This window comes from Trichosurus vulpecula, chromosome 5, assembly GCF_011100635.1.
Source record: "Trichosurus vulpecula isolate mTriVul1 chromosome 5, mTriVul1.pri, whole genome shotgun sequence".
In the NCBI taxonomy this organism is placed as follows: Eukaryota; Metazoa; Chordata; class Mammalia; order Diprotodontia; family Phalangeridae; genus Trichosurus; species Trichosurus vulpecula.
The window spans coordinates 248884313-248911012 of NC_050577.1; the positions used below are offsets into that span (position 1 = coordinate 248884313).

The 26700-nt window shown below is 39.8% G+C and overlaps 1 protein-coding gene across 2 annotated transcripts in view; it reads left to right on the plus strand.

Moving 5' to 3' along the window:
• Nucleotides 1–26700, plus strand: part of PTPRB (protein tyrosine phosphatase receptor type B) — a 165442-nt gene that overhangs the window by 81500 nt on the left and 57242 nt on the right. For both annotated transcript variants that reach the window (XM_036759249.1, XM_036759250.1), the window contains 8 exons: nucleotides 5013–5270; nucleotides 7538–7801; nucleotides 8762–9031; nucleotides 9910–10170; nucleotides 13100–13366; nucleotides 19672–19935; nucleotides 23484–23747; nucleotides 26350–26613. In XM_036759249.1, the coding sequence (XP_036615144.1) occupies nucleotides 5013–5270; nucleotides 7538–7801; nucleotides 8762–9031; nucleotides 9910–10170; nucleotides 13100–13366; nucleotides 19672–19935; nucleotides 23484–23747; nucleotides 26350–26613 (2112 nt within the window). The remainder of the gene's footprint in view (nucleotides 1–5012; nucleotides 5271–7537; nucleotides 7802–8761; nucleotides 9032–9909; nucleotides 10171–13099; nucleotides 13367–19671; nucleotides 19936–23483; nucleotides 23748–26349; nucleotides 26614–26700) is intronic.

Here is a 26700-nt window from a genome sequence, read left to right on the forward strand (position 1 = left end):
ATCAGTTCAACTTTAGTAAGTCCCTTGCAATTTCTGTTTCTTGATTACCTTTTCATGCTTCTCTTGATTCTTGTGTTTGAAAGTCAAATTTTCTATTCAGTTCTGGTCTTTTCACTGAGAAAGCTTGAAAGTCCTCTATTTTATTGAAAGTCCATATTTTGCCTTGGAACATGATACTCAGTTTTGCTGGGTAGGTGATTCTAGGTTTTAATCCTAGCTCCATTGACCTCCGGAATATCGCATTCCAAGCCCTTCGATCTCTTAATGTAGAAGCTGCCAGATCCTGTGTTATCCTGATTGTTTTTCCATAATATTCAAATTGTTTCTTTCTGGCTGCTTGCAGTATTTTCTCCTTGATCTGGGAGCTCTGGAATTTGGCAACAATATTCCTAGGAGATTTCTTTTGGGGATCTATTTGAGGAGGTGATTGATGGATTCTTTCAATTTCTATTTTGCCCGGTGGCTCTAGAATATCAGGGCAATTCTCCTTGATAATTTCTTAAAAGATGGTATCTAGGCTCTTTTTTTGATCATGGCTTTCAGGTAGTCCAATAATTTTTAAATTATCTCTCCTGGATCTATTTTCCAGGTCAGTGGTTTTCCCAAGGAGATATTTCACATTGTCTTCCATTTTTTCATTCCTTTGTTTCTGTTTTATAATATCCTGATTTCTCATAAAGTCACTAGCTTCCACTTGCTCCAATCTAATTTTTAAAGTAGTATTTTCTTCAGTGGTCTTTCGGACCTCCTTTTCCATTTGGCTAGTTCTGACTTTCAAGGCATTCTTCTCCTCATTGGCTTTTTAGAGCTCTTTTGCCATTTGAGTTAGTCTGTTTTTTAAGGTGTTGTTTTCTTCATTGTATTTTTCAGTATTTTTTTGGGTCTCCTTTAGCAAGTCATTGACTTGTTTTTCATGGTTTTCTCACATCCTTCTCATTTCTCTTCCCAATTTTTCCTCTACTTCTCTAACTTGCTTTTCCAAATCCTTTTTGAGCTCTTCCATGGCCTGGGACCAGTTCATGTTTTTCTTGGAGGCTTTCGGTGTAGGCTCTAGCACTTTATTGACTTCTTTAGGCTGTATGTTTTGGTCTTCTTTGTCAGCAAAGAAAGTATGCAAAGTCTGAGACTGACTCTCGGTGCGTTTTTGCTGCCTGGCCATATTCCCAGCCAACTAACTTGACCTTTGAGTTTTTCAGTGGGGTATGACTGCTTGTAGACTACAGAGTTCTATGTTCCACGTTTGGGGGGGAGGTGCCAGCTCTGCCACACCAGCACTGCTCCTTCCCCAACCCCCAACCCGAACTGGGCTTAGATCTTCGGCAGGCTGTGCACCCCTGCTCTGATCCGCCACTTAATTCCTCCCACCAGGTGGGCCTGGAGCTGGAAGTAACAACAGCTGTAGCTGCCCCACCTCCGCTGCCCCCGGGGCTGGAAGCCAAACTGGGAACTCCTTCTACTCCCACAGCTTTTCCCACTAACCTTCTCCGCAGTCTTTGGTGTTTGTGGGTCGAGGGGTCTGGTAACTGCCGCAGCTCACTGATCCAGGGCGCTAGAGCCCCCTCCGCCCGGCTTCTGGTCTGGATGTTCCACGCCGCTCAGTCTGGGCTCTGCTCCACTCCATTCCCAGCTCCCAGCTCCGTGTGGGATAGACCTCACCCAGAGACCATCCAGGCTGTCCTGGGCTGGAGACCTGCTTCCCTCTGCTGTTTTGTGGGTTCTGCCATTCTAGAATTGGTTCAGAGCCATTTTTATAGGTTTTTGGAGGGGCTCGGTACCGAGCTCACTCCAGTCCCTGCTTACCAGCCGCCATCTTGGCTCCTCTCCAAGTTCTTTTAAGGGATTTCCTCAACATTTTGGGACCACCTTATTTTTCCAGCTTTATCTCAAATTAATCAACTCTATACTATCTACCAGGCCAAACGAGACTAATGAGATACCCTACCAAACCCCTTACCTCACTGCATCCCCATTTATCCATCACTCTACATACTCTTCCACCTCTGGTTTTTTTATTATTAACCCAAAGGCAATAAGAAATATTGTTTCATGGGATATTTGGTCATCATAAATTGCAATACTAATGATAGATATTTGCAAGAAGTTTATGCATCATTATCTATTGCTAAAGATGAAGAGGTAGAGAAATTCTACAAAGATCTTGGATAAGACACTCCAAATTAAATCAATAAATTCCAATAATTTTGTTACTTTAATGCAAGGGAGGAAAAAGATGAAGATGGAGAGAAATATATGGGAAAGCGTGATTCAGGAAGATGAAATGAGAGAGACCAAAATTTCCACAGAGGCCTCATACCTTTGAATCATCAGTGTTTTCTTTAGGAAAATAATTGGTAGGCTTTGGACATGATAAGTACAAAATAATACCATAAAGAATGAAATAGATTATGTTTTGACAGGCAGGAAAGGAGTTGTTATTGATGTAGGAGATATCCTTGAATTAGCTGCTCGAATACAGTCAGACCATCATCTTGTCAGAGTTAATATCACAGTTAGTAAAAAGGAAGAAAAAAATATAAAGATGCGGAAAATATATGGCATACAATTGAAACAACTCAATCTGGAACTATTAAAACAAGTAATTGATGATCAAAATTGGGAATTGGAAACAAAATCACATTGACAACATTATAATAATCTTGTTTTTAAAAAATTAACTAATATAAATTACTTGCAGTAATAAAGGACAAAAGATCTCAGAAAGTGCCTCAGTCAGCAAACATTTTGACACTTTGACTTACTTACCAAAAAGAGATGACTGCCAAAGGCAATGCCAAGATAGTATGTAAACTCATCTGCAAAATCTTATGAAGGAGGAGGACAGATGATTCTGAGCAGTATCATCTCACAGAGCAGTGAGAAGGGAAGAGTAAAATCAGTTCAAGAAAGCTTGGCAATACGTCCAACTTAAAAAGTGACTTAAAGGATGAAGATGGATGGACAATGAACAGAAGAAAAACAAAATAGTTGTAAAATTGCTATGTATAATCATTATAACAAATTGTTTTCTCCATCAAGAATTGGTGAAACTATTGCATTTGAACCCTCCATCACAGTTCCAGATGTCCTTTTAAAAAGAACAAAGAATATAGAAAAGAGATTTGAGTTGGAGGCAAGGCAATTATAAAGGCTCGAATATTTAAAAGAGGGGACAATACAAAATATTTTTTTAAAAAAAAGGATCTCTGATCCTGTTAATACCACCAAAAAGCCAACTGAAAGAACATTAATAATTATTCACTGATACATGCCTACTTCCCATTTGCACAAAATCTTTATGAAAGTTATTTATACACAAATCAAAGGCATCCTCTATCAGGAGAAAGGATGCTTTTATGAGCAATGGGCAATAGTAGACCACATCTTTTACATTTCACAATTGAATGAAATAGTAATGAATATAAGATTATAGTTATTGTTTATTGAATGACAAATAATATGATTTGGTAGAGTAAAATGCCAATCTAAAGGTCATTTTTTTCAGCAAGGTGGATCCCATACAGACATACATTAAAATCATCTAAGAATCCTTGGAAGACATAACAATATAAATAACCTTGTTCAATGATCCTAATCATAAATAGTAAGACAAGTCATAAAATGAGGAAGTGTATGCTTACCAAAATATTTGCCACTTTGATGGAAGAGTTCCAGTACAGAATCCAAGTTGAAGAAGAATTTCTAATAGATTTGGAAATCCTCCAGATATTTGTGTTTGAGTTTGACATTGATCTGATTGCATCGAGCCCCCAAACTTTGCAGAGGTTCCTAGAAGACATCTCTAACCACTCAAAAGAGTTTGACCTGCTCATCCACACAGGAGAGACCAAGTGGATAAAGACTGCCTATTACCTAGAATACAAAATGTCTTTGGATAGTTAACCTATAGAGCTTGTCCATCAATACGTGTATCTGGGGAAAAGAGTATAGACGGACAATAAGCTGGGCACAGATTTGAAGAAGAGGAGATAGGGTTGAACTGCCCTTGAGAAATTGCAAATCCCCCCTACTGACCCCAAGCTTCCCAAGAAAGCAAAGACCCATGTTTTCATACCAACATTCTAATAGTGTTACTGTATGGCTATAAGATATAGAATTTGATAGTCTCTGAAGAATGATAATTGAATATCACACGGATGGTAGTGGGAGGGTACACAACAGGCTGAAACACAGGAACAATGAATAACTTTGAAGGAAAACAGGAGTAAACCATGTCATCAAGGAATTAATGGTGTGACAGGAAGAAAAGATAGACTGGTCATGTAGCAAGTGTGAGGGATGAAAAATAGACAGCCAGGGTACCCCATTAGTACCCTTGCAATATCAGGAAAAATCAAGGAAGGCCTTTAGCAGGTTGGGTTAACTGCCCCCATGGCACGTTTATGGGAAGACAGAGACAAGAACTGCAGAAGATGAGCCAGCATGAATGAGTTGTGATCCATTTTGTTGGAAGGAACTTTCAAATCAATAAGATCATAAATCCATTTGAGTACCTGAGTTTATGCTAACACAATTTTATGAAGAAAAGATTTCAATACAAAGCAGATCTTTCCTGGACTCCATCCAAGGCTTAGCTCTTGATAAACCTACACAAGGAGGTGGTTTCATTTATAAAGGTGTTCCATGTCTTATTATAGCAAGGTTTATTAACAATATGAATAATTCACATTTCTATAGTACTTTAAGATTCACAAAATGAATTCCACTGAATAATTATGAAGTGTATAGTGCAAATATTATTATCACCATTTTACAGATGTGGAAACTGAAGCTCCATAGGCATGAAGCTAGTGTTACAGATGAGATTCACGCCAGTGTCCCGACTCTTAAGTGCTGCTTTCTTGCTGAAATTCCTAAGTTATTCAGTTACTCTACAGTGTTGCACAGTTGAGATTGCAGGCAAGCATAAATGAATGCATGTTCTGTATGTATATGTATATTGTACATGTAAATGATGACCTCTTATACTTTGTACCTACTTTTTATTCCACCAGTACCATTCCCAGTGAAAGCTATCCAAGCCTCCACCAAGACTGATACCCTCCAGGTTTCCTGGTCCCCAGGCTCTGGGAATGTGGATCAATATAGGGTGATGTTACTGGATAAAGGGAAAACAGTTCATGACATCAGTGCAGAAAAGCACGTTACTACACACACTTTTCATGGACTGACCCCAGGCCATCTCTACAACCTCACAATCGTAACTGAAGCAGCGGGGCTATGGAACTACAAGTCTAAATTAATTAGGACAGGTAAGTCCACCCGGGCTACCCAAAAACTCATACCAAGAAAGTGTGATGACATTCTCTGATGAATTAACTTAGGAAGGATACCACAGGGCAGACTGAAATTGACTAACACTACTAGAGGCTCCCCAGTTTTTATTATTTATTTTTATTTGATATAATTATTATATTATTAATATAATATAAAAATTTCACATTTTGTATTTATGTATTAATTATTCATTAAGTGCCACTCCTTTCATTAGGTTCCCCCAATGCTCTAGTCTCTCCCTTTCTATCTATCCTCCACATGACTGCCAAATTGATACTCCTGAAGCACGGAAGTAATTCCCATTACTCTTCCTCATCAGAAAGTTAATCTATTGCTGTTCCCTATATATGATATTGCCCTTCCGAACTCCTAGACTTTGTAGTACTGCCTGGACTGTTTTCCCTTCTCACCTCAGCCTCTCAGAATCTCCAGATCCCTTCAAGCTTGTAATCAAATGCTTATACTGGACCTTCCCATATGCTCCCCCGTTCCCAGTCCTTAGTCCATACCTATGGAAATTATTTTGTATTTACCCGTCAGTATACCTGCTGTTTCCCTTAGTGAGTGTTCTGAGAGGAAGAACTATTTTATTTTTCTCTTTGTATTCCCAGCTCCTAGTATACAGTAGGCATTACTTGTTGATTTGAATTTCTCCTAAGGCAGAATAAAATTTTAGGTGAAATTTAGTGTTTCTTATGTGAACCCATCTAATGTGTCAGCCCACATCACAGTCTCCTCCTCCTCCTGCTCTTTTAGCATCCTTATTTCAGCTTTCAGCATCACCTCCATAAGTACCCAATCACCCCCTGCTGCTTCTGGAATGACCCAGGGTCCTGCCCTATAGAATTACACTTTTTCTGGTTTTCATCTGTTTTTCACCTAACTCATTGCCCTGCTCTCTGCAAATACCTTTCTTAAATAAGTGTATATTCTAAGGCAGGGATCCTTAACTTGGGGCCCATGGACCCCCAAAAGGTACATCTATAGATTTCAAGGAGTCTGTGAAGTTGGATGGAAAAAAATTACATGTTAATTTTTCCAAACTTTGGTTTCCTTTATAATCCTATGTGTTTTAGTTTACACATTTAAAAACATTATTCTAAGAAGGGGTCCATAGGCTCTACCAGATTGCTAAAGGGATCCATGATGCAAAAAAAGATTTAGAATTCCTATTTTAAAGAACCCCGCCCCCACAAGAGATAAAATGGCTTAGCACTAATATTATAGTTACAGTAAACATACCATGGTAAATTCTCAGACACCATAGCAAGTTGGTGGGGAAGATATTTGGGGGCTGATGGGTGTTTGGGTACCCCAATAAATCGTGCCATGTAGGCATCTCTGCCCATGTGTAGAGAAGATACTTTTTTTCAATTATTTCAAGAATCTGTGATTTTGTCAATAAACACTAACTCTGATCACAAGCCCTTTGTGAACTGATGAGACAGACTTTGAGCATGTTGTTGTGGTGACCAAAAAAAGAAAATTATCACAGTGTGGACAACCTGGTTACGAGCCTGTGGGGATTTAGGAGAGATTTTTTTTTCAGATGACAGGCTTAGAGTGCATTGCCAGGCTTATGTCTGAACTTTCAAATAGGAAGGACCAGCCAGAGCTTGTGCTCTCTTGACATAGTCTCAGACCCACAATCCACGAAGCCAAGGCATCAAAGTTAGAAGTTAATGATGGTGTAAGGACACCTCTATATAAAATGTAACATAAACCTTAAAAGTTATTTCTATACATTAAGAGAACAAGGTAGCTGGAAATCTCTGTCCCATTGGCAAACCAAGATGAAATTATCTTCCTAATTTGTATCTGTTTTGATTTTAAGACATTAGTTAGGTCCAAAAGTATACCAGAGATTAAGAAATGGAGGAAAAAGCAACTGTGAGATTTTACCGCATTGCTCTGGTAAAATGACATTGCATCTGTCAAACTCATGAATGAATTCAAAAATACACAGTTTATTTTTTTCAACCTAACTCTCAGTAAATTAAGGAGGATTTTCTTTATGAGACTGAAGCATTTATTAGTCAGCAGATGTTTATTAAATGCATCCTACATGCTCAAGCATGGGAATAAAGCACATCTCTTTGAACTATTATATAATCATGTATCATTTGGGTTTTTAAAATAAAATGCTAATTAGATAGGTAACTGCTAATTAGATAGAGAAAAACATAAACCATAAAAAACAAACTCTAACTTAAAACTTTTTGGTTTTCTTCATTCTTGCTAGCCCCAGTGGAAGTCTCAAATCTGATGGTGACTAATGAGGATAGCTTTAATTCTCTCAAAGTCAAATGGAAAAGACCACCAGGAAACCTGGATTATTATAATATCACATTGTCTCATCAAGGGAATGTTCGAGAATTCAGAACTATAGAAGCCTGGGTGACGGAAGCCCGCTTTGATGGCTTGACTCCAGGACGCCTGTATCAGGTTACTGTCTCCACCATCAGCGGTGAACTCTCTGCTCAGAAAACAGCAGTGGGGAGAACAGGTAAACTTTGAACTTTAAAGATGGAATTTGATTACCTATGTTTTTAATCAGACCAGGTTACTATTGTGGAAGGTAAGTTCATTTTCCATGACATAAAAGGTATATATTTAAGTCAGGTCTTAATGCTCAGAGAAAAGTGGAAGATTATATTATCTATCTGAATAATTTAAGAAAACTGGTTTGGGTCTTAAATTATCAAGATGATGTCTTGTTCCTTTTAGACTATGAAGATGTGGCCTTTGTGTAATTAATTGTTTTTTTTTAAATTGTACATTTTAACAATGTCACCTCTTCACTATTGGAGATGAGATAATGAATAGGGATATCAAGGTTGACTGCTACAGTGCTTTCAATAAATTATTGAATAGCCCGGGAGTCAAAAAGGAAAAAACTTTTAATGGCCACAAGCATTCAGGATCTCCTCTGTAAGGTGCCATCTTTGGCAAAGTACCCATGCTAGAAATAATGTTGGTATGGTTTGAGGGTCCAGCATTTGATCAGTAATAAACATTGTCCATTTCACTAGACTTATATTGCAGTAATATTCTCCTAGAGTTCAGGACTTAGAATTAGAAAGACATAGGTTCAGATCTGTCTTCAGACATCTCTGGCCAAGCCATTACTAACCTTTGTGTACCTAGATCGACTCCCTAGTACTTACCTACTAAGTCAGAAATCTGCATGGATAAAAGGAGTTACTACAGACTCCACCCCTAAAAAATACAGATCATTTGCTTATTCGATTACTAGAGTTGATAAAGAATAAGTTTTTAAGCATTAAATTTTCCAAAATGAGGAATTTTCTGTATGGAGAGCTATTCTACGTTGGCTTACAATCCATTAATAGGAGGAAAGCATATTCAAAGTCAGATTTTATATTATTCCTCTGATGTTTTCTACCTTTCTCCCTCTCCCGAATAGATTCTTTAATAATTTTTTCTTTCTCCTTTCATATTTCAGTTCCTGAGAAAGTTACAAAGTTGAAGGCAATCAGTAATGGTTGGATGAGATCCCTAAGAGTGGGCTGGTTGCCTCCTGCTGGAGACTGGGACTTGTATCGCATTGCGCTGTTCAATGGCTCTTCAGTGCTACTCAACACCACTGTGGGGAAGGATGCAACGGTCTTTGACTTCCATGACCTAGGGCTCATACCTGGAAGACAGTATGAGGTAGAGGTCACTGTTGAGAGTGGAGGCTTAAGGAACACAACTCGCTGCCAAGGTCGAACAAGTAAGCAATGACAGGGAAGTTCTTCAAACATTGAATACAATGAAAACTGATCAGATTTCCTAAAGCAGGCCTGGGCAAAAGGAAAGAATCAGAACAAGTTCATTGGTTTCGTGCCCTTCTGAGAAGAGTGGCAAGATGATACTACTTGGGTGCCGGTCATCCTTTCTGATGCCCGCTATGTAAGGCTGTTCAAAGTTATTTTCGATATTTCACAGGACAAGGATGGATACAGTTTTGGGCACCCTATCACCCCTCCACCCCCACTTCCAACCAGATGACTTAGAAATCCAAAGGATAAAAAGAACATTTTAGCATATTGACTTACTTCACAGATTTTTCAAAAAGACCAAATCTAAATATATAATGTAGGTTGAAGTATCCTAACTCTATTTGCATATCAAACATGCGTGACTTAGGTATAAATTCTATGTTTCTATCCAGACCACAGAGGAAGCTAGGTAGTACAGTGGATAGAATATCAGGCCTGGAGTCAGGAAGACTCAACTTCCTGTGTTCAAATCTGACTTCAGACACTTACTTGCTGTGTGACCCTGGGCAAGTCACTTAACCTCATTTGCCTCAGTTTCCTTATCTCTGGAATGAGCTGGAGAAGGAAATGGCAAACCACTCCAGGATCTCTGCTAAGAAAACCCCAAATGGGGTCATAAGTGTCTAAAATGACTTAAATAACTGAACAACAAAAAAGCTTAGGCTTTAGAAATGAAAAATTTTAACACCAACCCCATATAAGCTTGCTGAATTGGAATATTCTTGTGGATAGAAGAGAACAGCATATAGGTTTGGGCATCCTGTAACCTTATCAGTCATTGAATAGGCATGCCACTTATGGACATGGTTATCCTTTGCTTTTTCCACAGCCCCCCAGCCTGTTGTACAGCTCCGAGTAAAGCATGCCAATGAATCCTCTCTGAGCATCATGTGGCTGACGCCGGTAGCAGAATGGGACAAATACGTCATTTCACTAGCAGACAGGGATCTCATACTCATCCACACGGCATTAGCCAAAGAAGCCAAAGAATTCACTTTCACAGACCTGGTGCCTGGAAGAAAGTATGTTGCTAAAGTCACCAGCATCAGTGGAGATTTGAGAAATTCAACGTGGGTAGAAGGAAGAACAGGTATCTTTTTCCAATATGTTTTAATTCAATTCAGAGAAAACAAAAGAACCCACATTTTTTTCACTTTGAGTAATCTAAAGCCCAATGATATGTGTGCTGTATACCAATTAGATATCCTGTTGGTGAAGCAACACAAGACAGTTCACCTTATAAAGTTTTGGGGGTCTTCATGGATTGCAGGTCAATGCCAGTCAATGGTGTGATATCATAGCCAGTGTCTGGGCCCAAGAAGGTGACATTACTGTAGCCTGTCCTGATCAGAACTCTTTTGCTGAAGTGTTGCGTTGAGTTCCAGGTGCCACATATCAGGAGAGTATTAATAAGCTAGAGGGCTCCAGAAGTCAGCAATCAGGGTAGTGAAGAGACTTTAAATTGTGCCTTGTGAGAATCAGTTGTAGGAACCTGGGCTGTTTAGCCTGGAGAAAAGAAGACCTAGGGGGCATTACAACTTTCATGTGGAATAGACTCTAGGCTTTTATTTGGTTCCAAATACCATTATTGGCACGTAGGTGGAGCAGTGGATAGAGTGCCAGGCCCAGAATCAGGAAGGTTCATCTTCCTGAGTTCAAATCCAGCCTCAGACACTTACTAGCTGTGTGACCCTGGGCAAGTCACTTAATCATGTTTGCCTCAGTTCCTTATCTGTAAAATGAGCTGGAGAAGGAAATGGCAAACCACTCTAGTATCCTTGCCAAGGAAACCCCAAATGGGGTAATGAGGAGGCAGACATGACTGAACAACAAAGGTCATTATCAGGAGCGACTAATAGAAGTTGCAAAAAGACAAATTTGGTCTTTTTAATTTTTAAATTTAATTCTGTCATTTTTTTTGGGTCTGCATTCTCTCCCTTCCATTTTCCCCTTCTCCTCCCAACCACTCAATGAGAAAGCAAGAGAAACAAAACCCATTACAAACATGTTATGTAAAGCAAAACTAATTCCTGAATTGGTCATGTCACATATGTATAGGTTGTATATGTGTGTGTGTGTGTATACACCTCAATATGCATCTCTCAACCAAGAGGCAGATGGCATGTTCCATCGTTATCCTGATTGGTTATTGATATTGATCAGAGTTCTTAAGTCTTTCAAAGTACTTTGTCCTTTGTATAAATTGTTCTCCGGATTCTGCTCACTCTACTTTACCGCAGTCAAATTTAGTCTTGATATAAGGAATTTTTTTCTAGGAATTATAGTTATTCAACAGTGAAATAAACTGCTTCAAGAGGCAATGAGTTTCCCCTCACTGGAGGTCTTCAGGTAAAACTTGGATGACCACTTACTGGAAATGTTGTAGAAGAAATTGTCGGTCAGGTACAAGTGGATTAGACTAGACGTCCAGTAAAGTTCCTTCTGATTCTGTGGTTCTATGTTTATCATCTCTAGCACTGGTTTTGCTACAAACTAACTGTGTAACCTGAAATAAGTCATTTATTCTCTATAGACCCCAGTTTCCTCATCTATTCAATGAATGAGTTATACTATCCAATATATAAGGGCCATTCTTGCTCTAAAACTCTCAAGAGCCTAAGACAGACTCTACCATAGAGTTGAACTGTAGCTGCTTGAGCCAAAAAATATTCATCAAGGTTTCTTCCATTCTCAGATCATAGGATCACTGAGTTAGCACTATAATGGACCTTGGAGACCCTCTATTCCAACCCACTCATTTTTACAGATGAAGACACAGACCCAGAGAAGCTAAGTGATTGCCAGTATCACACAGCTGTGAGTGTCTGGGGGAGGATTTCAATCCAGGTCTTGCTGGTATATAAATTAAATAAGTTAAATTCTATCAAATGTATAGATATTCACTTTGGAAATAGAGATCCAGAACACCTGTTTGAGGAAGAGTCTAGGATTTTTAAGGAAATCTTTGTGCCACTCTGTACACAGTGGTAATCCTCTTATAAACATTTCTACCAAGGCTCCTTATCTTTGGAAAGGAGTGTGCCAAGATGCCAATCCCTTTCCATCTCATGTTGGAAGGGTGCTTATTGATAGGTGCTAATTAATAGAATAGGAACACTGATTTGGGGAGAGGTTATGAACCCATTATAACTGCCAACTCTCTTTTAGGTGTGACCTGGCATGGCAGTAACTAGCCCACATGCCAAAGAAATATTTGACGTCACACCATAGGTTGCTGACATAAACAATAATACACTGAGCTAGATGGCTCAGTGTATAGAGCATTGGCCCTGGAGTGAGGAGTACCTGAGTTCAAATCTGACCTCAGACATGTACAAGCTGTGTGATGCTAGGCAAGTCACTTAACCTCCATTGCCTCAAAAAAACTAGAGTCCTCCAACTTTCAGATGGGGAGAACCTCATACACTTTGGTTCATAACACAACTCTGAGTTCTAATGTGACAAGAAATGGGAAGACATATCACTCTCTCTAATCAAATCGTCACATCTATACTTAAGCTGTTTATGTGTTGTATCCCCCGCAAAAAACTATATTAATTCCTTGAGAGCAAGGGTTGTTTTCTGTTTTGTCTTTGTGTCCCCAGGGTCTTCTACAATGCATTGTAGATAGTAGGTGCCTAATAAATGCTTTTTTAGATTAGATTGGGTTGTTGGACTATGGAGGTTTTATTCAAAAGTGGTAGCCTTTCATTACTTGAGTTCTGTTTGTAATTTAAAATTACTCCTAAGACATGGGCATTCTAGTTTTTGCATCTTAAATCATTTTGATTTCACCTAATATAAGCAACATTCAGAAGCAGAAGAGCCTTCTGTGCCAGAGCTGGCTTTCCATATGCCATAGGAAGTGAAGCTGGGAGTCTAGAGCAAAGGATTTATTTTTAGTGCTTTTAAGTTTGTCTCCAATTTTGACATATTTTTTTGTTGTTGGATTTCCTTGGGGCTGACTAACATTTATTTTGTCTTCTCTTTGTTTTGTGGAATATTTTCATTTGTTTCAGTGCCTGCTCAGGTAACTGGCTTGAATGTGTTCAACCAAGGGACAACCAATAGCTTATTCACCAACTGGACCAGAGCACAAGGAGATATTGAGTTCTACCAGGTCTTACTAATTCACGAAAATGTTGTTATTAAAAATGAGAGTGTTTCCAGTGAGACCAGTGGCTACAGCTTCCACTCCCTCAAGCCTGGTGGCGTCTATTCAGTGGTGGTTACAACAGTCAGTGGAGGGAACTCTTCCCGACAAACGGTGGGAGAGGGACAGACAGGTAAGAGAAGGGAAAAAAATATTTATGACCTATGTAAATCTGAGCTCACAGGATCTTAGAGGAACAATCATAGTAAAGAAATGTACCTCTGAATCTTGAAATTCGTCAAAAATACTACCATTGTCCCACAGTCTCTGCAAAATGATGATGATGTCGATGATGATGATGATGATGATGATGATGATGGTGATGATGACAATATCCTTGAGCTTGTACCAGAACTATCCGAGAGAGGTCTGGGCCTTAAAACAGCTAATTGTCAGTGGAGTGGTGCAGTAGATAGAATTCTGGCCCTGGAGTCAGGAAGACCTGAGTTTCAATCCAGTCTTAGATATGTATTAGCTGTGTGACCTTGAGCAAGTCACTTGACCTCTGTTTGCCTCAGTTTTGTCAGCTGTAAAATGGGGATAATAATAGCACCTACCTCCCAGGGTTATTGTGAGGATCTAATAAGATATTTGTAAAGAGTTTAGCAAATAGTAAGTGCTATATAATTGTGCTATATAAGTGCTATTATTATTATTAATGGAAACTATAAAGGAGGAGGGGCATCTAGGTGGCTCAGTGGATAGAGTGCCAAGTTTGGAGCCAGGAAGACACTTAGCAGCTGTGTGACCCTGAACAAGTCATTTAACCCTGTTTGCCTCAGTCTCCTCGTCTGTAAAATGAGCTGCAGGAGGAAATGGCAAACTACCCCTGTATCTCTGCCAAGAAAACCCCAGTGGGGTCACAAAGAGTCAGACATGTCTGTAAATGACTGAACAACAATATAAAGGAAGAGAGGGTGGAGAGTGAGGGGAGAGGAACACAGAGTGAATTGTCTAAAGCCTTTAAGAAAAGTGCCAGAAACCTTTTGTGAGGCTTTGATAACCACTTGCTGCTGTAAGTAAACCACATCCAGCTTCTTTCCTTTGAACTGTTTATGTTCCAACTGTCAGGAGAGTTGGATTTTAACACCCCCCAATTGCCAAGGTTACACATGCAATGAGATCAAAAGCCCACTCTTAGGAAAAGTATCTCCCTGGTTGTTTGGTATCCCTCCATGGCCATAACGTGGGAAGGAAGATTATCTCCATTATATTTGGACAAAAGTAGTGTCAGTATAATTCAAGAGTTGCACACATTTACATATATTTTTCTGTACTATTCATAGAATAGAACCAATCTTATAGATTCTAAATAATGCTTGAATAAGTTAGGGATTTGTGTTCTGGTTTATTTAGTAAAAAAAAAATCAACAACCCTTTGGGGAGAATTAACTTGTTTTGATTTTTAATAATGTATCATATCCGGTTATACCTCATATGCCCCCCATCCCCCGACTCCATCTCTCCTTCACTTCTCTATAAAGATAGGATATTTTAGATTTATGCATCTTTAATCACTGTCCTTCAGCCTCTCAAACATTCTTACAGTCACCAGCAACAGAGATAACCAATTGCTTTGTGAAGGTCTGGCCTCTCATTGACCAGATTCATTCTTTAAGACTTCTCAACAATAATAGGTCAAGCCCTTAGAACATTTGGAAGTGGCTCATTTTAAGCTTGGTACTAGATATTTCATTACCCCTACAAGCATTAGGCTAACAATAAGCATTTAAACACAGAACAAGTTTATTAAAGTAGATAGAGTGCCAGGCTTGGAATCAGGAAGACTCATCTTCCTGAGTTCAAATCTGACCTCAGACACTTGGTAGCTGGATGACCCTGGGCAAGTCACTTAACCTTGTTTGCCTCAGTTTCCTCATCTGTAAAATGAGCTAGAGGAGGAAATGGCAAACCACTCCTGTATCTTTGCCAAGAAAACCCCAAATGGGGTGATGAAGAGTGAGACATGACTGAAATGACTGAGCAACAACAACAAAGTACAGAAAATAAACTCCTATTCCAGCACTTTTAAGAAATCGTTAGTTACAATCTCCCTTTCTGGTTAATTCTGAATTCTCCATCCTACTCCTCAAACGGTCAGTTCAACTTCTTGCCAACACAGTACAGGCGAGTTTCTTTCTTAAGCACTAATCTTAGGAATCCCAGTACTGACTCAATTTATTTGCCTCCCTATCACCTAATTTCTCATCCTGTTGTTGGTCTGCATGCTTCCTTTCTCCTACACTCTTAAGTCTTTGTCCTCATCTCTCATCTTAGCTCTCCCATACTCTACATGGCTCTCACAGTGTGGGCCGGGGTGAGGAACCTTCGGCATTGAGGCCACATGTGGCCCTCTAGGTCTTCAAGTACAGCCCTTGACTGAACCCAAACTTCACAGAACAAATCCCCTTAATAAAAGGATTTGTTCTGTAAAACTTGGACTAAGTCAGAAGGCCACATGTGGCCTCAAGGCTACAGGCTCCCCATCCTTGTCACTCTTGGCAATCCCTTTGCTGCAGTCCATATCTGGAAACCACTTCTGGTGTCTGTCTCTCCATAAACCTTTCACCTTGTCCAGAATGGCAGCAAAGACGACATTCCTTCTGCACAGTCACAGTACAAAAGCATGCCTGCCCTCCCTTGTGGCTGTCTCTCATAGCAATCACTTCTCAGAGCTTTGCATGGGCATACACCCTAGTATCTCTGCTTGTTTTTAGTCCCTCATGTGGGAGAAATGAAGACCAGCCAAATCATTTCATAACTATTAGAGTCAGTCTTGAAATGACAGCAACACATATATTGAAAATATATCCCAGCCCTGAGAATATAAACAACATCTTTTTAATTTAATGTTTTATTTTTCCCCAATTACATGGAAAAACAATTTTTAACATTCATTTAAAACTTTTGCATTCCAAATTCTTTGCCTCACTTCCTCCCCTCCCCTCCTTGTTGACAAAGCAAGCAATTTGATATAGGTTATACATGTGCAGTCATGCAAAGCGTATTTCCATGTTAGTCATATTGTGAAAGATAACACAGAACAAAAACAAAGAAAAAAGTTTGTTTTGATCTGCATTCGGACTCCACTAATTCTTTTTCTGGCGGTGGATAGCATTTTTCATCATAAATCCTTCAAACTGTCTTGTATCATTGTATTGCTGAGAACATCTAAGTCATTCGCAGTTGATCATCATACAATGTTGCTGTTACTGTATACACTGTTTTCCTGATTTTGTTCATCTCACTTAAGAAACGTATTCTTGATGAATCAAATGAGTAGCCATAAACTCTCCCAAGAGATTAAACGAAGCCGATTCAGAATATTTTGTCTCTAGTCAGAAGCAGACCCATTCATTTACACCCAGGCATCTACTCCAATGGTCTTTGCACAGTTTACCCCTTTTCTTGAAACCCTCTCTTCCCTTACCTTCCATGACATCACACTCTGCTGAGTGGAAAAAAGACCAAGCTGTAATTCAGAAGACCTACCTTTTAATTCCAGCTTTATGATTAATTAGCTCTTTGATCTTGGACAAGACACTTCTAGAATTAGATTCAAAATACCCTGCTTTGTCCTAAATGCTACTCACCTACTGATGTATTTGCCAATATTGTATTTGCTTTCTTTGGTAGGGTGTCATACTATTGACTTATATTGAGATTTCAGTTAACAAAAACCTTCAGGCCTATTTCATAGCAACTATTTTAAGTCAGGTGCCTCTACCTGATGCTAGCACAAATGATTATTTTCATCTTTATTGATGAACTTCATATTTATCCTGATTACAATTCGCCTTGTCACTTTAGTTCTATCTTCCCACCCTTTTCAAATCTTGATTCTGTTATTCAACATATTTTCTGTTCCTACAATCTTTCTGTCATTGGCAAGTTGAGTAGTCATTCATGACATCATAGAATCAAGGATTTAGAATTAGAAAGGAGCTTAGAGGCCACTTAGTCCAGCTCCATCAATTTTACAGATAAAGAAATTGAGGAACACAGTGGTGATGTCACTTGCACAGGGGCATAGAAGTAATTGTCCCTATATCACACAACATATTAGATCCATTTCATTTTCCATTCACAATTGTTCTAAATAATATCTTTTATGATACTTCTTGTGTACAAATCACCAGTGGTGATAGTATATAACCTACTTATACCTACAATGCATCTTTCCATTTATGAGGAAGACATAATGATAAAATAAGATCCAATTCTGATGTCTGAGAGTAAAAGAGGACAAATTAGAATGTGATATATGAAAAAATGTCCCAGAATGTTAGAAAAAGTTGTTTACACAAAAATAGATATAGAAATAGATATTGACATCATCGATGACATTTCATATATAGACACCTTCCTGCATCACAATAGAAGATAGGACGCTGTAATCTATTTAAGTTGTAAAGCTGTGTGTTCATTTTCCAGCATCTCAAAGTATTGAACTCAAAGTTTGAACTCAAAGCAGTTCAAACAACTATCTGTATATGTTGATATTAGTCCTAAGGAGCAAAGTAGACTAATTTCTCTAAAAGCAAACAACTCCTAGAAAAATCATTAATAAAGGTCTATTTTGTATATTTTAGAGAAAATGTAAACATTTGTTAGATAGGTAACTATGGTGTAGTGGATAGACAGTTGGCCTTTGAGTCAAAGACCTCTGTTCAAGCTGTACCTAGGCAATGGTCTGCTTATAAACGTTTAACAACCAGCTCTCAGTGGGGATGGGGGAATATATGTTCGATACATTTTAATCTTCATTATTAATGTTTTCTCCATTACTTTCTCAAATTTGGATGATCAACAAAACAATAAATTGAGCCCTGATTTACTTTTGCTGATTTCTGAGATATAAATGCTCATGCTTAAAATTGAACAATGGGCACTCTCAAAATGGTACCAGCTGGCTCCAGCTGATGCTTGTGCCTAGGAAACATACTGGCTGTGTCACCCTGGAAAAGTCACTTAACCTCTCTAGGCCTCAGTGTTCTCATCTATAAAATGAAAGAGTTGGAATTTGCGACCTCTTTCAAGGTCCCTTCCAGCTCTAAATCTACGACAATGTGGCCCTCAGTACTGACTGAGTGACCTTGGACAAGTCACTTAGCCTCTTAGTGCCCTGGGCAGCTCACTAAGACTATAAATTGCAGAGAAGGCTGCAGACCTGCATTGGTAGAGGGAGTTTTCTCTTATAGGAATTCTATATATTAATGAAATTAAAAGTCCAGTCCCTATTCTTACAAACACTTGTTGGTTGAATTGACACCTTGTACCATGATAATGACAGTTTTATTTTCTGTAAATCTTGAAAACATTCAGATTCTTTCTGAGAAATACAAGTCTGTTATTCAAATATGCTTGTGGAAATTTAAGCTGACTTTTTCTGACAGGCAATGATGACCGTAATAAACTAGGGATGCTCTGTTGAAACAAACAAACGATTGACAATATTCTGTCAATATCTAACGACAAGAGGGACATAACTGAGACTGTAATTACACCATCTGATAAGAATCGGCCCTTATTTATAAATACAGTTAGCCACAAATAAAGGAAGTTACCATTTACTAGCATCCTATGGGTGACCCGCTTAAGAGTTTCGACTTTCTTCCTACCACTAGGGGGCAGGAAATGCTTTTGTGATGGCTCTCAGTGGACTCCATAGCAGTGAGGATTACTGAGCCTAATGATGAAAAATCAGAGGGCATAAACTTCACAGTGCACTGATGTGGGAAGATTTTGAGGAAAGCCATTCAATTCTACACATTTTACCACAGACATCTTCATTTTATTCATTATTTTGATTTGCTAAACTGTTCCCTTATCAGCAAACCATATTTCTAAAAAAAAATTAAAATTAAAAAAATGCTCCATTCTTAGAATACTTTAAAGAGGGAAAACATCCACCCCATTTAAAAAATGGCAGGAGTGACTATTTTATTTACACAGTGGGGGTATGTCAAACCACGGGGCAGGTAGGGACACCTAGATGTCTCTATGGATAGTGTTCTATACCTAGAGCCAGAAAGATTTTAGTTCAAGTCCAATCTCAGACATTTGACTAGCTACATAACTCTGGGTAAACCACTTAACCTCTGTCTGCCTCAGTTTCCTCATCTGTAAAATGGAGATGATAATAGTACCCACCTCTCAGGGTCCTGAGGATCAAATGAGATAATGTTTGTTAAGAGCTTGGCAAATCTCAAGGTGCTGTATAAATGCTGGCTATTATTAAGTATCTCTGGGCTTTATCTGAGTTGACCTTGTGATTGACATAAAGAGCCTTAGTGTTCTAGAAGATAATGTGGAATCCTAACTTTTCCTTTAATTCTTATGTGATCAGACTAGATACCAGGAATTCCTGTTGCTTGATGACAATGACCCATCACTAATCCCCTTCGTGCTTTCTCTCTCTCTCTCTTTTTGTCCCAGTCCCTGCTAGTGTCAGTGGAGTAACACTGAATAATTCTGGTCGGAGTGATTACCTCAGCATTTCCTGGCTGCCAGCTCCTGGAGATGTAGATAGCTACTCTGTGACTCTCTCTCACGGTGATAAGATTGTTCAGACTCTTGCTGTTGCAAAATCCACCACCGAATGCTCCTTCAGCTCCCTTACTCCTGGCCGACTGTTCAATGTGACTATAACAACAAGGAGTGGCAAGTATGAGAACTATTCCTTCGGCCAGGAGCGCACAGGTGAGAATGTGTGGAGAGACAGATACCCTACCTGAGTCTGGTTATTCAAGTTGCTCCTAGGGCTCTGATCCTGCAATAGCTCCGTGGGGGTGTCATTGTGGGACTAATATCAGCTGAAGCCACAAAACTGTAATGAAGCCACGTGAAGGATGTTTATTCTGGAGGGAAAAAGAAAGCTTAGGGGTGATCTGGCCTCAAGTGTTTTAAGGGCAGCCATGTAGAAGCACAATTATCATACTTTTCTGCTTATCCCCATAGGGAAAGAAGTAGGAGCAAAGAAAGGAAGTAGCAAAGAGAAGATTTAGGTTTGATGTGAGGGAAAAAGTTTGAACAATTAGAGTAGAGTAGTCTCTGAGGTCCTCTCCATCTCTAAACTATGGTGATTCTGAAAATCCTTTTGATCTCCAAAACTCTTTATGTGGGCAAACATCTATTACTTTCCCACTTAACAAGGATCACAGACACAAACTGGTGCCAAGTATTGTGTCTCCCTTCAAATGTATAAACTTCCATTATCATTAAGTAGTGTTCATGGATTTCTTCTGAAGACTGTACATTTTCCTTTCCATTGAGATAGGAATGAGGATGGGGATGGGGATGGGGATGGAGATGGGGATGGGGATGGGGATGGGGATGGGGATGGTGCGAGGATGGGGATGGGAAAAAAGAAGGGGATGGAGGTGGGGATAGAGATGGAGATGGAGATAGGAATGAGTATGAGGATGGCTATAGGGATGAGGAAAGAATAGGGATGGGGATGGGAACTGGATAAGTCATTTTATTGCAGAATTGGAAGGTCATATGGATCTCCCAGGTTAGGAAACTGTCAATGTAGGTAAGTGCCTTCTTAGAAGCTCATAGTTTTCGAGTTGCCTAGAGCACAAATTGGTTAAGTAACTTCTGCAGGGTCACACAACTAACATATAGCAGTCAAGTCACACAGATGTCAAGATGAAATTTTGACAAAAATATTTTGTAGTCTGGCAACAAGAGCAACTTCTTAGAACCCGTGGTTCATTGAAAAGAGAACTGGATTTGGAAAACTGAAGGGCTGAGTGACTGCCTCTTACTACCTGGGTAACCTTGAGCAAATCACTTAACCTCTTTGTGCCTCAGTTTCCTAATTTACAAAATGAAGAAGTTGGGCTAAATGATATCTAAGGTCTCTTCCAGTTCTAAATCTGTGATACTGTGTGTGGTCTCCAACACAATGAGAAAAGATATTTTATACAACACGCTAACTCTCCAGGATACAGACATGCAAAACAACACAGTCCTTGACTTCAAGGAATTTACTATTTAAGAAAGTGATATATAGCATCTACGCATACATTTTGAAGAAGAGATACCTGTACCTTGCCCCCAAGTCCCTTCTCTCAGAACAAACCAAATATAGATAGAGAAGGAGATTCAGACTGATGATGTGGCCACACTTAGCTGAGAGCTTAGTATGCCAAATCTGGACTCATTCTCCTTGGCAATGTGGCTTCGCTTTAATCATCTGTAATTAGTACATTGCATAAATGATCTTCCTAAGTTGGCATCAACTTTGCATAAAATCTTTCTTTCTGAAATGTAGGTCAATCCTTCATAAAACAAATATCTTGCTTTCTCCATATGATCAAGAGCCCTAAAACTCATTAATAATCTTTATTGAGCACTGAGGATGTGGAAGATGTGGTACTGAACTTACAATACATAAAAGATAAATTAAAATTAAAGTAAATAATAAGTTAAAGTTAAATTGTAAATTATTTTTGTTTACATATAAATATCCATATTGTTTTCTTCATTAGAGTATTAGCTCCTTGAAGGCAAGGCCTGTTTTGCCTTTGTCTTTGTATCTCCAGCACCTGGCACCATGCCTGGCAGATTGGAGGCACTTAATAAATGCTTGCCAATCGATGGATTAACATCATATGTTAAGTGCTGATTGGATACTATGCGTGCTATGGGTGTTCAAAGAGGGAAGTGGCAGGATGTAGGGTATAGAACTCGTTTGTTTTTTTAAGATATCCTTCATCAAAAGGAACCTACAAAGCTGCCAACCCTTTCACTCGGCAGCTCATCTCAGCATGACTCATACTTCAGGTTCTTCTGATTTCAGATTTATCACTTTTTTCTACCCCATGGCACTGCATGGTCAGATACTATCTTAGACGCTGGAGACATAAAGGCAAGGTGAGCAGGAGATAAACATTTATCACATGCTTATTATGTGCTAGGCACTGTGATAGGTGCAGGAGATGAAAATACAAGCAAAACAAAACAGTCCCTGCCATCAAGGAGTTTACATTCTAATGGGAGAAGAAAACACATAGGGTGGAGGACAGGGAGGGACAGAATGATGCAGTCCTTTCCCTCGAGGAGTTTATAGTCTAGAAGAGGGGATGTGATATGTACCCAAATATTCAAAGGAAAGGATGCCTATCCCTGTCCTAAATGCTCAACACACAGTAAGGGAGATGAAAATGGTTAAATGCCCTCCCATGGATTAGAGCTTAGTGTACCAAATCTGGCTTCATACTATTTGGCACTCTTACCTCTTTTTAACCATTTGTAATGACCATATTTTTAAAAATGTTAATTATAATAGTCTATGACTGAATCTTTTTTACAGTTCCAAACATGAAATTATAATAGCTTTAATATTGTAACAACATGTCTCTGCTAGACAGATGCCTTATTGTAAAGCAATAGTCTAGTAACCATGAGTTACCAGTTACCAGATTTAGATCCATTGAGATCCTTGAGTTTTCATTACCATCATTTTCATTAATATTAATCACCAATTAGGAATTTTGATATTCATTCACATGTATGCTGCTGTGATAGGTATCCTATGAGGGCTCAAACAGTGGGGTCAAACAAGCAATTAAATTGATTTGGTACATTAGAAAGAGTCAGAGGGTCTGGCTTCAAATCCTGGATCTGCCCCTTACTAGTGCCCCACCTCAAGATTTGGGTATCATTCCCTGATAACTCAAAATTCAGCACTTGGTGAATAGACTTCAGGGCCTTAGGGGGAAAGCAGCATTTCCTCACTGCCCCCTGTGTCCTACTATGGTCCACTTACTCTCCTAGAAGCAGCTTTGCTGTCCCACAGCCACCACGGTGGCCCTGGGTGCCCTAACTCTCTATTCACAATCCCTGCTAGTTCCTAGCTTAGATTTTTGTCTGCTGTCTTTCTGTCACTTTGGGTAGGTCACTTAACCTCCCTTGGCTTGTTTTCTCACTGTCTGATGAGGACATTACATGATAATTTTCCACCTCTAAATATATGATCCTTGCTAATTTTGTTCAAGTGTCACTATGCCGGTACCAAGGAGTCATAGTAACAATCAGTATCTTCTAGTTGTTTAAGTTCATAACTAATAGGAAATTAAGGACCGAAAGCTACGTAATAAAGGTCTCCTATCCCAGCCTATTTGTTTTATAGATTGAAAGACCCAGGGTGGAAATGGACAGCAGGAAAAATCTAGACCCTTGTCTGAAATCTGCTTCTTTTCAGAATCTCTAAACTTCTAACGATTCTCACTCCCTTTCAGTGCCTTCAAAAGTCCAGGGACTTACTATTAGCAACTCGGCCATGAGTGACCATTTGAAGGTATCCTGGCTGCATGCCACTGGAGACTTTGACCATTATGTGGTTGTTATCACCAACAAGAACAATTCCGTCCAAACCAAAATCATCCCCAAGACTGAAAATGAATGTATCTTTGGAAATCTCGTCCCTGGGCGTCTATACAGTGTCACCGTTAGTACCAAGAGTGGAAATTATGAAGCCAGTGAGCGGATGAATAAGAGAACAAGTAAGTTCATTAACTGGGTAACCTCTGGCTCAGGGTTTTGGTTCTGAGCTCGTGGACTGGGCTCAATTGTTAGGGGCCTCTCAGCACTAATAATCTTTAACTCATCTCCCCAACAGTTCCCTGTGGGGATATCGTAAATGTGACTTGTGTCAAATGAGATTAATACTCATAAAGCACTTATCACAGTGCCAGACACATTTGTAGATGCTCAAAAAATGCTTGTTCTCACCCCTTCCCTTCCCTCTTTAAGGATCCTGGTCTCTTCTATCCTGCTCTCCCTACAAGCTGAGGCTTAGAGCATCAGATAACATAATAAATGCAAAGCATTTTGCAAACCTTAGAGTGCTATATAAATCTTAGCTACTATTTTTGTTCTTGTTGTTCAGTTATTTCTGACTCTTTGTGAGGTTTTGGAGGGGTTCGGGGTTTTCTTGGCAAAGATACTGAAGTGGTTCGCCATTTCCTTCTCCAACTCATTTTACAGATGAGGAAACTGAGGCAAGCAGAGTTAAGTGACTTGCCCAGGATCACACAGCTAGTAAATGTCTGAGGCCAGCTTTGAACTCAGGCAGATGAATCTTACTGACTCCAGGCCCAGAGCTCTAGCCACTCTGCCATACTCTGCCCCTAGTTTACTTTCTTGTTAAATTTAATATTCAATTTTTAAAACCATAAATAGTGGCAGTTCCTCATTTCATGTTCAGTGGTTATAAGATCACAGAACCACAGCCCCCATCATGGCGCTAGGTGCCTTAACTCTCCAGTCACAGTCCCCGCAAGTTCCTAGCTCAGTTCTCTGTCTGCTGTCTCACTGGCTACCGTGTCTTTGTCTGTTGTATCTCTGATTGCTCTCTCTCTGACTGCTGTCTCTCTGACTTCTATCTCTCTGCGCTTTCTCTGTTATCTCTCTAACTGCTATCTCTCTGACTGCTGTCTCACTCTGCTCTTTCTCTGTTGTGTCTCTGTCTACTGTCTAATTGCTGTCTCTCTATCTGCTATCTCTCTGACCTCTCTGTCTCTCTCTCTCTCTCTCTCTCTCTCTCTCTCTCTCTCTTTCTCTCTCTCTCTCTCTCTCTTTCTCACTTCTGTCTCACTCTGCTCTTTCTGTCTGTTGTCTGTCTGCTGTCTCTCTAACTGCTGTCTCTCTAACCGCTATCTCTCTGACTGCTGTCTGTCTATCTGCTATCTCTCTGTCTGCTGTCTCTCCCTCCCCCCACCCCCCATCTCTCTGACTTCTGTCTCACTCTGCTCTTTCTGTCTGTTGTCTGTCTGCTGTCTCTCTAACTGCTATCTCCCTGACTGCCATCTCTCTGTCTGCCATCTCTCTGCTGTTTTAGCAGGTCAGTCACTGTCCAATGACTGGCTCCTGTTCTCCTTGTGGGTACCCAGTCACAAACCACCAGCAAGCATTTATTAAGCGCTTGCTGTATGACAGGCATGAGAGCCTTGGAAGTTTCAGAAGCAGCCCAGCCCCTGAAAGCTTCCCGTGGCTGCACCGAGAGAAAGCAGCTGCCTGCCAGACAGTTAGTTATATTCTTCTGATTAACTTCCATCCTGGCTGACATGATTGTATTTTACAATTCTATGATGCTAAGAAATTAAGCACGCAAGATCTCCTCTCACAAAAATCAGCACATTTTCAATAACACCTTACAGATTGCTGTGCTTAGTTGTACAGGAGGAATTTTAGGTGCTGGTTTGAGGGAATCTGGATTCCTTTTTGCAAGCGCACTTAGGAGGCAGCATGGATTATTGGAGAAAGCTCTAGGCCTGAATTAAGCAAGACCTAGTTTCAAATTCCACCTTGTCACTAACTAGCTGCAAATCACCTTGCCTTGGCCTCAGTTCACTCATCTGTGCGATTGACTTTTGCAGCATTACTATGAGGATCTGATGAGATAATGTATGTAAAGTGTTGTTCTTTTAGACCAAATTTGTAATTTCCTTGGTATAAGGAGCTCCCAAGTGTGGAAACTCCCACCACAAATGCACATGGCAACAGTTCTGTGAATGATTGTCCTTGAGAGTTGCCCAGGGCACCGAGAGGTTGGGTGACTTGCCCAAAGTTACCTACCTTGTGCGAAAGGCCGGATTTGAACCCAGCTCTTCTTGACTCCGCTAACCCTCTATATGCTATTTCACTGGTCCTCTGTAAGAGTCAATTCTTATTGCTATTACACTTGTGTGAATACATTTCTCAAATAAATTTTCTAATAATAATAACAACTGACATCTCTATTGAGCTTTGAGGTTTGCAAGGCACTTTATAAATTTTATCTCATTTGATCCCCATGACAACCCTGAGAGGTAGGCATTATTATTATCCCCACTTTACAGATGGGGAGACTGAGGCAAACAGAGATTAAGTGACTTGCCCAGGGTTGCCCAGCTAGAAAGCTCCTAAGACAGGATTCAAACTTCCTGACTCCAAAGCATTCTGTACACTGAGTCACCCAGCTGCCTAGCTACAACCATGACGGGTCACTTTTTTTTTTACTCCAATGCTTTGATAGATCTGTTGGTTTCATCCATGTGTCGAAGCCCATCAGTTCAATGCTTCCATTTCTCACTGAGTCATTCTGAAATTCTCCATTCTCTCCAGTCCCAGAGTCTGTGAAGGAGTTAGCACTTCGTAATAGGAGTACGGAAGAGCTGCATGTCACCTGGGTGCAGGCTGATGGAGATGTTGATCAGTATGAGATTCAGCTTTGCTTCAATGACGTGAAGGTCCTCCCTTCCCTTCATCTTGTAAACACGGCAACTGAGTATCGGTTCACATCCCTAACCCCCGGCCGCCTGTACAAGATTCTCGTTTTGACAATCAGCGGAGATGCACAAAAGTCAGCCTTCATCGAGGGCTTAACAGGTGATTAAAAATGTAGTTCTTCAGTGTGAACAGGCCAAGAATACAGATGTGGTAGAAGTACAGTAGATGGCCAAGGCCTCTTGGTTC